The 13,072-nt window shown below is 30.9% G+C and overlaps 1 protein-coding gene across 1 annotated transcript; it reads left to right on the forward strand.

The window, feature by feature from the left end:
* The first annotated feature begins 201 nt into the window (after positions 1 to 201).
* Positions 202 to 12,485, forward strand: LOC130891408 (uncharacterized). The gene is made up of 4 exons (XM_057796137.1): positions 202 to 447; positions 4,907 to 5,209; positions 9,730 to 9,969; positions 12,246 to 12,485. The coding sequence occupies exons 1-4, from the start codon at positions 346 to 348 to the stop codon at positions 12,468 to 12,470; spliced, it is 870 nt and encodes a 289-aa protein (XP_057652120.1). The 5' UTR covers positions 202 to 345; the 3' UTR covers positions 12,471 to 12,485.
* The last annotated feature ends 587 nt before the right edge of the window (positions 12,486 to 13,072 follow it).

Below are 13,072 nucleotides of genomic sequence, written 5' to 3' on the forward strand. Positions count from 1 at the left end.
TCACTGAAATTACAAACTCCTTTAACGTCGTTGATGTCTTTTCGAAACATGTTTATTGCCTTATTGAAAGTTCTCATATCCGCCTATGTTACAGAAGACCAAATAAAACAATATTCTTTGCAACAATTCTGCAGGAGATCCTATTTCCCATGCTGCCGGCACTCATCAACTGGTCCATATGACATACTTGCTATACTACTAGCGTGTTCTGATCATATAAAAACTTCCTCTTCTTCGGAAGTTCCCATTTCGATTGTAACTTTGGACATGCTTGGTCCTTAGTACTAATAATTCGAATAATATTAATTTTATTTTTATTAACAGTTGGAAGTATTATTGTGAAAAATGAACTGTCAAGTGCTCTGTGTTGTGATTAGCGGACTTTTATTGCAAGCGGCTTTTGCAAGTCCTGTTGTTGACGATGTGAAAGACCAACATATTAATTCGGTAAGAAAAATTATTATTTAGGACAGATATTTTTTGAAATATATGTAATGTTAAGCATTCGAACAATTTTTCAATTATAACGATATTTATTATTTTCAATATACAACTCAGGAGAAAAGAAATTTCAAATATGAGACACATTAGTTATTTGCAAACACTTAAATAATATTCAAAATATGTATTCATGAAAAATATCAGCTTCTAGACAAATTATTAAAAAAATGAGAGAGGTAAGTATGGTTTTCAATCGTATTGTGAATTGTAACAAAAATCCAGAATTATTACAAAAAAAAAAAACGTCAAAAGCAATAGATTACGTGAGATGTATTATCTTATTCTAGTAATTTTTTTTATATCTAGTTTTCCGGAAACCTCAAAATCTCTATACATAAATTATATGGAATTATTGATATAAACTGTTGTAAAGATTGAAAAATTATCACTCATAGCACAAATAAAAAGCTATATCTAATATACAGTGTGACTGCTTCAAATTAGGAGTGTAAAAAGTTTTTAGTTCTAAGGAAATACATTTTCTTAGTCCAATACAGAGATTTATAGTACACGATTTTTTATGCATAAAAAAGTAATGTCTGCGTGAACTTTTCGTGAGATTAGTCTGCAGTGAAAGCACTCCAGAATAATTTGATCTAGAAATTTGCTTGACGAATCCATCAAGGGACTACCTAGACGGACTGGATGTAATGATGCTCGTACAGCCTTTGCCTCACAGCTCTGGCATAACGAATTAAAACCCATGTTCCGAAAATAATTCGGAAATGTTTTATAAGCCACTTCGAAAAATAATTAATAAGAGGCATTGGACAGAACATTTAATTCAAATTTCGTAATAAGTTTTTCTTAAAAATGAAAACCATAATAATTTGTCTGTTTGTCGGTATCCGGTTGATTTTTGGGAATACGGTTTATTATTCAGTTGGAGTTATAGGCTCAATAGAGATTTTTTTGTGAAATTTTTTAGAGAATTTCTGTTGTTAAATTATTCTCCTTGAGTCCATTAAAGATATTTTTTACGTTTCACCTCTCCAAATCGGTTGCGAAAAGTTCTTTTCAATTTTGTTCGCTTTCTGATATCGGTGAATAGCTTGTTGATTGACATTTGACTTCATACTTATGTCTCTTCAACTGTTATTAGAGATATTTTTAGAAGAATTAAAAATAAGATGCTCACTAATCTGAATTATCGAAACTTTACCAAAAGATCATAACAAATCGACTAACTACCTTGAAAGAATAAAACATCTATTCGGTTTGTGATTAATTATGGCATTAAGAGAATATCAACAATTTCAATTGTTTGAGCTAATATATGTCATTGAATCAAGATATGATTACACATTTTATGAAATGATAAGTGTAGGTAAACAACGATAGTGTGGAACTTTTCTAAAATCTATCACAACTGGTAAATGATGATTTCCTTGTTTTTAATATAGCCAAGTCTTTTGCATGATTTCTCTGTATCACGATAAATAAATAGGAGAAGTACATATTTATGTAAAAAAAAGATAGATGCGGTTTTCAACAGATACAAACAAAAAATACAATGTATCCTATGATTTACTTTTTATAGTTGCCATAAACTATATTTATAAACAGTGGTATTTAAAGTAAATATGAAGTTTTATTAAAATAAAATTAAAAAGTAGAATCTGAATCTGAAGGATTCTACTTAGTATGTATTTGGTACTATGGAGATTGGACCTTATTGTTGGATATTTTGTCAACCATTGTTATCGCTTGAGGACAATAGCGTTGCATCTTGTTACGTATTCTCTTTCTTCATTACATCCACGGTCTACTCGACAATATTATGAACCCAATATATAGCTCTGGTATGTCTGGCGATCACCGTCATTATCATCCATCATCATCATCCATTGCCATCACCACTAATTCGCTTATCGGATTTTGACGTTAGGAGTAGTATGTCATGATATAGTTACGTGGTCCATTTAACTAAGGTAGCTTTACAAAAACTTGGTGGCCTCTCTAAGACCAAACAACTTTATAATTCGCAACAGCTTCTAATCTTCTACAAGGCCCAGATTCGTCAAACTTTGGAGAATTTCTCGCATATTTTAATATCGGTTTCAAATCATTACTACGGGATTGAATAAAGAAGAGAGCAATTCGACTTATAGGCAACCCAAAGTAGGACAGTTCAAAGTACAGATGAAATATCGCTTACCTGAATCTATTATACCGATATTTCCACGACAAATTCTCTTACTTCAAGATATTAAACGTAATCCCACATAGAGCAGTGTTCGCAAAACCTATTCGACAGGCAGACGAGGCTCATGAACACCTAGACGCCCAGAAGCTCAAGAACAATATCAACAGGCATTTCAACATGGAAGGCACCACTCGAACTACTCGAGTGTAATAGGATTAACCCACTTGAACTTGGTTTTTACATGAAAAATAATTCGCTTGTTATATTGAAAATGAAAGCAATGACAAGATATGAATTAACAATCCAGGAATTCTAGAAACTCCTAGATTTCTAGTCTTGGATTCCACATTCACATAAATCAATGGAAAATTTATAAAAAATGGTTAATCATTTTAATAAAATGATAGATTATCATTGAACCAAATATTTTTGAGCTGATCTCTTGAAAGTAAAGAATCCTGTTATATGGATTTTTCGTGTACAAGATTGTTAATACAACAAATATAAAATATAAAGAATTTAATAATTGCAATCAGAGAACTGGGGTACAACTCTGGATAAAAAAGGTTATCACTGTTATATATCAACAAGCTGTATTTCAGTTCTGTAATCGCGCTATGCCACTGAGGCGCTATATAGTATACTACATACATTTTCCCAATTGCGACGATGACGCTTTTCATATGTTGTTGTTGAATGTGTTAGCTGTCGACAGAATTAGCGTATCGTCAATGGTCACCGTTTATTCGATAGATTTCAGTTTTGTTATCTGCAATACGGCATAATTTTCAGATTGTGAAGGAAGCATACCCTAAAATTAAAATTTTATATCTATATCTATATCTCTGGCTTGTCCAATTTTTCAACAATTATACTGCTGATATATTATGGTATAAACTCTTCTATTGAATTGATATGAGATGCCGAAGTTCCTAGTACAAGATTGTTAGAATATTGAAGAAAATATCTACAAATATCATATCTATCATATACAACTTGGTTCCAGTATAATTGTCTCAATTATGTCTTTTTTTCACTCGTTCTATTGACATATATAAGCGATACGTTATTATTATTAAATAAACCTCAATTCCCAAAATGAATTTTTTTTTGTAGTACAACGAATTTTCATTATAATTTTAATCGTACCATTATTAACATGAAATACTCATTATATGAGGAAATTTATAGTGCGTGGTAGAAATACGCATATTAAATTTGGTTGAATGGAGCAATTAGTCGATTAAGTGGACCACGTTAAATATGTAAAATTAATTGGATGCGTTTTCAATTAATGCTTTATTAGTCCTCCTCTAAATTTATCGATTATATCCAACCGAGGCCAAAATCTTCCCTATTGAAAAAAATTATTCCCAATCTATTTTTTATTAGCCTTGCGTCGTTCATGTCCCTATCCAGAATTGACAGTATCTATCGTTATTATATCCAGTATTAGATCCTTATGAAGGCTACCTTTTAGAATGTACTGATGTGCATTCGCTAAATTCCTCACTACCTTCTCCTGAAATGTTTGATTTGCAGATTACTTTGACCAGACCAGCCCAATAGCTGAAGATTATACGACTAGATGGTTCGTAAAGCAAAAGCTTGTTGTGTACAAACAGTTTTTTAATACGAGTTTTACAGCATTTTACTTACTATTCTTCTGTTTGTTAATGAAATTCGTTCTTCATCATTATTTATAAATATATCTTGTTGAACTTTATATCTGAAATCCACGAGTGTTGATATAGCTTCATTTATTTCATCCTCCACTCTTTTTGTCAATGATTATATTCCATTTATTGATACCCGTAGTTTTTTCACTTCTTTTTCTTGCCTTGTTCCTTCTGATAATATTGCAATATCGTCTATAAGAGTATCTTTTTTCACTCGTATACAAGTGGTATAGGAAAAATCCCTACACTGTGTATTCGCCTGAAATGTATGATTCTCAAATATCGGATATTTTGGAATTCTCACTTGACTATTTGTATCTCACAAATTTTTCATAGAAAATCTCAAATTACAAATTAGTATTACTTATTTTGGATTAGATTTTCAATTTTTCATTATGAATAAATTCCTGCTCCACAACCATTACTCATGATTTTGTCAAATATTGTCTGCTTGAAACGAAGATTCGTCGTTGAAAAATGACTCGATGTTTATATCAACTTGTTAATTATGGAATTTGATCAGTTTTGCTCCCTCAAATATAATATCGATATGGCATTTCATGAAATGTACTTTTTGCAGGTTAATTCGGAGAAGTCAACAATAGAAGAATCATTATTCAAGAAACTGAACGTGAAATGCTCCAATCAAGATATCAGTTCGTGCATGATGCTTAAATTGGTGAATTATTTCAATAGACTCTTGAAAAAATCCTACATTGAATTGGGAGACATCGAAATAAGTCAAACTTCAACAGAAACTGTCAATGTAGAATCATCGAGAAGCTTGAACGAGATCGAAAAAATTCCTGAAGAAGAACAGCTTTACGAAGTATTGATGAATAAAGCTCTCAATTTTGTTAAGACAAGATCTTTAAAATGGAAGGTAAGTATCATGTGTTTGCTCAATTACCAATAAAACTTGAGAAAAGATTCATATAATGTTCCACTGGTTACCAAAGAAAGATATAATAATCTTTCTTCTGGTATTAGTTATTTTAATGCCAGTCACTTATTTCTGCCATATGCATCAACGGATATGATCGAATAATGATGAATATAATCAGATTCAATCGTAACTGGAGGGAATTATAACTCTTCAACTACAATAATAATCTTCCACGATGCAAAATTAAGAAGAGCATTTTGCATTTTTTCATATAAATATTTGTTTGATGTAATTAATTACCTCCGGAGTTTTCGAGCATTGCTGTTACCTTTTCTAGCTTTTCTCATCTAATATCGTCAAAATGTATTTTTTGTTTCATATTATATTCGAATTTGTCCATAAAAAATGCCCGGAAGGCAAGGAAAGATTTATATTGATGCTAGTCTCGAATATCAGCCTTACATTGTAGAAATTTTCTTCAGTGTTTGTATTAGTTTTGGATTTTAATGCCAGATACCCAACCCAAACACATAAATATAATCAAGTCATCAAATAATAATGGATGTAATGAGACTTAAGAATGATAGTTTAGAATTACTATTATTTAGCTACCAGTAAAACAACTATCTTCGACACAGCAAAATTTGGAAGAGCATTCTGTAGAGGTTGTTGATGAATATTTGTTTGATTTAATTACTCCTGCTACTTTGAACATTGGTTTCGCTTTTCTTATTATCGAAAACGTTTGAAAAGAGGACTGGAGACCCTTATTTTTCTATATTGCTATACTCTGTCCTATATTCGAAATCTTTATGTTGTGATGTAGATCCTCAGAAGAAACAGTTTCAAAAGGCGTTAAATGCTGCTCCGATAGTAGGATTCTATTAAGCTGTTGTTTGGGTACGTACAGTGATGTTGAGGGACATAATGTTTTCATTGTTATGTCTTTTTAATGTCCCTAAGTGCGTAACAAAAATTATCATTTAGTTTTTCACATATTCATTTTTATGAATGGGACTTTGGTTTCCATAGGAAAGCTGGTTGACGGAAGTTTGACTTTTCACAGATTGGACACAACACTTATGAACTTCACATGTTCAAATTTCACTTCTTCTCTCTCCAAAGTTGTTAAATCTGTAGTTCCCCAGTATCCATAAAACACATAATTATATACACGATCAAAATCAAATAATATTAATACTAAAATAAAAATATATGATGTCCCAATTCTCATTTCATATTTTTTTATAAACTCAAAACACTACTAGAGAATAAAATCATCCAAGTAGATGCTGAAAGAGCTCGGTTTTCATGCACCTTGCCTTCATAAACATTCCTGTTCCTTCCAGTATTTCCATTTCCGAAAGTTTTGCGATGTATGGCTTTTGAAATATAGAAGTCTGTGTTAAGGTTCATTATACCATATAATTAGCGATTCAGATTCAACAATGTTCCTAATAAACGGAAATCCTCTCGGAAGCATCCGAGCTTATATTTTCTTTCTCTCGGAAGATCCTTTAAGTCACATTTTTATCTTTTATAAGAAACTTGCTGCATGCTAATCTTATTTTCATGCAGTAGATATTGGCATACTTAAGATATTGAAAAATATATTCAGAAGACACTGTATAGATAAACTTGATATTTTTATTTTGTGAAATATGTAATTAACAGATATAGATATTCCATATATTCATCTCGAACAAAAATTACAACCGATAAACAGTAGATTGCTTGAGGCTGTTAACGGTTTTATTTTTCATATTAAATTCACCCGATGAAAACATATCTGTGAGAATCGTTACGATCAACTTGAACTTCGACCATAGGAGAAACTGGGTAGGTGATACAAAAAGCCATGAGAACGTTCTACTTAAATAAAACGACCTTATAACTTTCCAGTGTATGAGATTGAGGTAATGAACTTCATTGTTCAAGACTAGATGGTGAAAGGGAAATCGTTAAAAACATGACTTTGGAGAAATTTATCGAAAAACTTTTTAAATGAATTACTTAACTGGTAAATGGATTGTAATTTGATATTATTTCAATTTGTAGCTGTAATTTTTTTACCCATGATAATGTTAGCCGTTTTTTATTTTCGATTGAGATAATTGATACATGTTATTATTTATAAAGTATAATGTTGTTGTTGTTTATGTTATAGTAACATGAAATTAGTAAGATAATTCATAAGTAACTGATTTGATACACTGAGAATATAACTGGTTTTTAAGTTCATATTATGAGAACTTGAGCAGCCAACCATATCGAGGGCTTCAGCTCAAAAGGCCGTGTCTACCAATTTTTCAGGGCAAACCGTAGAAGTTACGTAATAATTTAAATTCGAATAAAATCTAATATTCATTAATTCAAAGACTACAATTTTCAACGGTTTCGTTACATCGATTTACATTGAGCTATTATAATTACACCGAGAGACGTAAACATGAATTATGAAGACAAAACTTTTCAAAAATAACATTTGCGCACATTTTTGTTGGAATTTCTTACTAAAATCAATTCTATCTCATCGCCTATATTATCTTTTCTGTAGTTGTGGTTTCACTAACTTAAAGATATTGTAACACTTTGCTAAATCAACTTGACTCCTCTCATATCTCGATTTTCAGCAAATGCTGATATATTCACACTAGATTTGGATGAAAGTCGTGTTGAATTATTCTGTCGTTACCAGAAAATACTCTCAACAAATTCAGCTTTTTATCCTTCTTCAAAAATACTGTTTTATCCTTTCTAATATTGTCATTGTGTTCTGCGAATCAATGGTATAATATTATCTTCTTCATATTGTCTTTTTGAATATAGTTATCACAATAAAAAATGGTTATTTAAGCAATAATTTCTCACATTCTTATTATATCAATAAGATTGGAGCAAAAAATAAATATTATTTCACTTTTCATTATAAAAATTATTACTGATTTATTAATATAAACATGTTTTATATCGTCAAAGTATTGCCTCTAGTCCACTTAGTGATCTCATTAACAGAAACGTTCATTTTTATTAACTAAAAATAATTTGCTCAATCTTATATTCTCACAGGCTGAGATATTCATACATTCACTTCAATTATTATTATTAATAATATTCCCTCCAAAATATACCGATGTACATCAGAACGCATATAACGTCAGATTACTTCTTTATTCTTTTTCCTCATGGCATCAGTTTACTAATGATAATTCGTTTTCTCCCACTGAGCATTAACGTTGGAGCTGGAGCTCAACAATTTTGTAAATGTCATTCACGATATCAAAAAAAAAAACTATAGATTGAGCTGATATTTTGGGAACAGTACTTTGATCCTTGATCATTGAGGAAAATTTAGCTTGTGATTACTCGAATCAAATCAATTGAATCATGATCGCATTAATAATAACTACTTCTAGAGCTCAAATTATTGCGATTGTTAACATGATTTTTCAAAAAGATATTGTTCGTTCCGAAAGAGATGGATCTCCACCACATTAATCACTTTCGATTAAAGACTAAAGGATAGATATAAAGGCAGATGGATTTTGCGGGAGAAAAAACAACAGGGTGCCCATCATTATTACTCGACTTATTACCTATAACTTTCTTCCTATGGGGTTTTGCAAAACCAAACGATAAAGTGAAGTGAGGATTAGAAGATGAGAAGAGGTTATCAACGAACGCATTTTAGTATGTAGTATATCCCTTTCTAGAACGTTGACGTTATCTAAAGAAAGTAGTACGTTCCAAATTAACACTCAAAATATACATAATAATGTTCTTAAAATGGATACTGGCCACACGTCGTTGAAAATAGCGAAAGATTCTTATTTTCTGAAAATTCGTTATTTATTGAACGAAGTTTTGAAATATTTTCCACAAATTTTCAAAATATCATCTGAAAAAAATTCAATGATAATTACAGCAAATAATTTGTTTAATTCAATTTTGTCGAGAAAGGATCCTTGCAAACGTGTTTCAACTAACTACAAACTACTACGTTTTCACATTTACTAAATTGGATAATGTACAGTTGAGTTTCACCAACATACTAGTTTCCCTTTAAAATATTTACAAGATTGTTCATTTCAATTTTGTTCACAAGACATTTAAATTAAATTGAGAGAAAATACATCGAAAGAAAGCTAAAATAATCTAGATATACATCGTAAGAAAAAGGTTAAGCGTTATAAGGTGTGTCAGATGTTGTTAATCTGAAATTCCAACTCGTTAAGTGGCATTTTAACCTAGAACTAAATTGTCTCTTCTACTTCTAAATTCGTTATTTACTGCTTATATGTAAATATACAACTGTGTAGGTTATAGACTATACTAAAACATGAATATATTATACCTTCTTGACTATGATGATAGGATAACTAACCAATTAAACTAGGATGGATTTTCAACATGAGAGTTTGTAACTGATGTAACTGATTCAACACTATATGAATCTTTGTCATTTAAAATCCATCTCAACGTGACGAAATTTTTCTGAAGATTGATTATTTTTATAGGTGATTGATGGTGCTGATCTAGTTGTGGCTGGAAGTTCAGACAAAGATGGAAGTCTAAACCTTGGTCTCTCATTAAAACCCAATAGTAATGGAATCGAAGAAGGTAGAAAGAAGAAATCCAAAGGTGGTAGCGGAATATACGCTCTTTTGGCTGCTGCAGCAATGAAAATTGGTTTATTAAAAGCATTAGCCTTCAAAGCATTAGTATTACTCGTAGGAAAAGCTCTTCTCGTCAGCAAAGTAAGTTGAATTATGAATAAATACACATTCTTATGATTATATCACATATTGATCATCTTGCTTGACATAAAATTTGTGACAAAGTGGATTTAAACGGAGTATATAATGATTCAGCTTATAGTTAATGATTTAAAATCAATTAAATAAATGTCAGAAGCACATTCTATCATTTTTATAATGTCTGCAGAGGTATAAAGTAATATTAAAATATAACGTTAATTAAAATAATTTCAGCAATTAGTTATTATTCTAAGAAATTACTTATTGATTTGTGAGTATATTTGTACATTCGAATCACCATTGTGCTAAATGACATTTTACCTATATACAAAACCCATTTCCTTACAAATTAGTTTCTTTTGTGAACATCACTAGTAGTTAGGCAATTTGTTTCGCGCTAGGTGGTACTTGAATTTGCTAGAGTGAGTACATAATTAATGAATATCAAGCAACTAGTGCTTAATTAATGTTTAAACAATTCAGATGTCTTGATTATGATATCACTTGGTTCCTATCACTACTATATGTGAGTGCTAGGAAAATAACTACATTTTTGGAAAAATATGTAATTTACAATAGAATCTGATATTTTGTTCTTATTACAAGACAATATATCAATTTTCTTTAAAAAAAGTAGCATAACTAGAATAACATAAGAAATTAAGTTGATTTAAAAAAAAACTAACATAAATTTCATAAGCCCCTTCTCGAAACGCATAAATTGTTTTGTAATGCAAATAAATCCTATATACCACTCACGTATAATATAAAAAAGCACAGAGCCTGTACTTTACTCAAACATAACTGGTCATTCGATAAATAGCTCACGCTAAGTGCTATGCGAGGATTATATAACGCCTTCTCATATGTTCCTCTGATAATTTATTTGCTAATTTTCTCGCAAGTGAATATTTTTCTCCACAGTATGAATGCTTTTGAAGATCTGTTGCAAAATAAATGAATTCACGATAGAAATGTAAGGAATAAGGAATAATGGCCATCGCAGTTATAGTAAGCAATAATTCCAGACTTTTGCCTTTATTTCTGACATTGGGCATTTTCACTTTCCCTATTTTCGTTTTCCAAATGTTTCGAGGCACTATTTTCACTAACAGTGTCCTCTCCATCGTTTCCTGAAACGTCAGAGGCACTATCACGTTTGGATCGCAAAAACTCATCTCATAGGATTTCGTCCATATCACTTGCGTCATCATCGGCTTCATCAAACTACTGTTTTATTATATTAATTATAATGTGAAAATACTCACACCAATAGAAAAGTAGCGTCTAACATACACTGGTTTTAATTTCTTCTGTTCGTCCAAATTGCTGTAGAAATTGGGAAGTAAGGAATGAGAAAGCTGTCCAATCACTTAAGGATTACATGACGTGACCGGGTCATAGGCGTGTTTAGTTACAAATAATTCACAAATAGTCTGCTAAGGTTAAGGGTTAAGGGTTAATATCCGAAAAAATTTTCCTTCCATATTCACTCAACATATTACATGTTTATTTTCTCCATTGAACGTTTAGCTTTTGCTGTATTCTAGATATCTAACGTTCTTATAAAAAAAATTTCTGCGTCTTTTTCATAACGAAGTAATTCTTAATTTGGTTTTAAAAACATACTTATAATATAATGAAACCTTAGAATTCAATAATTGATAAGGTTAAAAAGCCTACTTCCCTAATTATTTCAAACAAAATACAAGTATAAGATTAGAAAACATATAAAACACAAGAAAAACCAACAAAATAAAAATTAACCAACTGAAGCTGAACCAAATAATACAAATAGACATTTGATGATCTGAAATGAGTAACCTCGAGATAAGAAACAACTGCTTAGGTTCAAGGCACTCCTAGTTAATTGATTCTAGTTACTTTTGTAATTTTATACCTTCACTCTATAACTATTATTCGAAGATATGAATCTTACACTAACTCATCACTTACAATATCTATGTTAATCACTAAAATTTATTATTCAAAATGTATCCTATAATTCTGATCCTAAGACATTTCCTTTTAAGAATATTGAATACTCGTTTTTTCTGTGATAGTATTATATTCCTTTCCAGTTGACCAATATGAGTTTTGTGAAACTTTTTTCCCACAAATCAATTAAATTCGGAATTGCTTTCTTATCTACACTGTCTACATAGTTACCTAGCCTAATTTTTCGTACCCTTCAATAATTATCCATAGATTCATGAAATGTTTATATATATTTAATAAAGACAGATACAGGAATTTATTTTCACATTTCTTTTCAGCTTGCTCTGGTATTAGCCGTTGTCATCGGTTTGAAAAAATTGTTGAGCGGAGGTGAGAAACACGTAACTTACGAAGTTGTGGCCCAGCCTCATCATGAGCATCATGTAGAACACAGCCATTCTGGAGGAGGTTATGATGCTCACGGAGGTGGTGGATGGGGCAGAACTTTTGATGCACATGCTGCCCAGAATCTAGCCTACAGCGCCCATATTCCATCTAACTAAATTGTGATTTTTAAAATGTCATCACACCATATTGGTGTTCTATTTTATTTATGAAGTTTCATCTTTTAATTTATTTCATTCTATTATTTATTCATATTTTGTTTTGTTGATGTTTGTTGCAATAAAAAAAAATCATTTGTTACATAACTTTGTGTTTTCATTTTGGAAAAACTGCTATTACTTGAGGAGAACAGTATTTGAGTTGTTACGGCATATGTTACGAGGCCTCACAGTTATTTCACTGCATATATAATTTCATAATAAATTCTAACGGCTTTAAAGATGAATATTATGTGGAGTCCATCGATAAATCTTATTAATGTTTTAAAGATTTTCTATTAGAATTTTGCATGTTGATATACATGGTGTTCCGAGACTTCATGCCAAAAAATTCGGGGGGTGAGTAGATGACGTGAAAAATGTCTAGGCCTCAGGTGTCTCTCTAGTTGCGAAATCAGAAAATATGATTAAGTATATTTTCTAGCTTATACATTCGAATATTATGAATTTTTAATGGATGATTATGTATTTCGATGCAGTGTGTTTGACGCAATAAATAATTCCACACTACTATCTGAAGGCTAGAGGGACGGCTCATCCCC

The sequence above is a fragment of the Diorhabda carinulata genome, chromosome 3 (genome assembly GCF_026250575.1).
Source record: "Diorhabda carinulata isolate Delta chromosome 3, icDioCari1.1, whole genome shotgun sequence".
Classification (NCBI taxonomy): Eukaryota; Metazoa; Arthropoda; class Insecta; order Coleoptera; family Chrysomelidae; genus Diorhabda; species Diorhabda carinulata.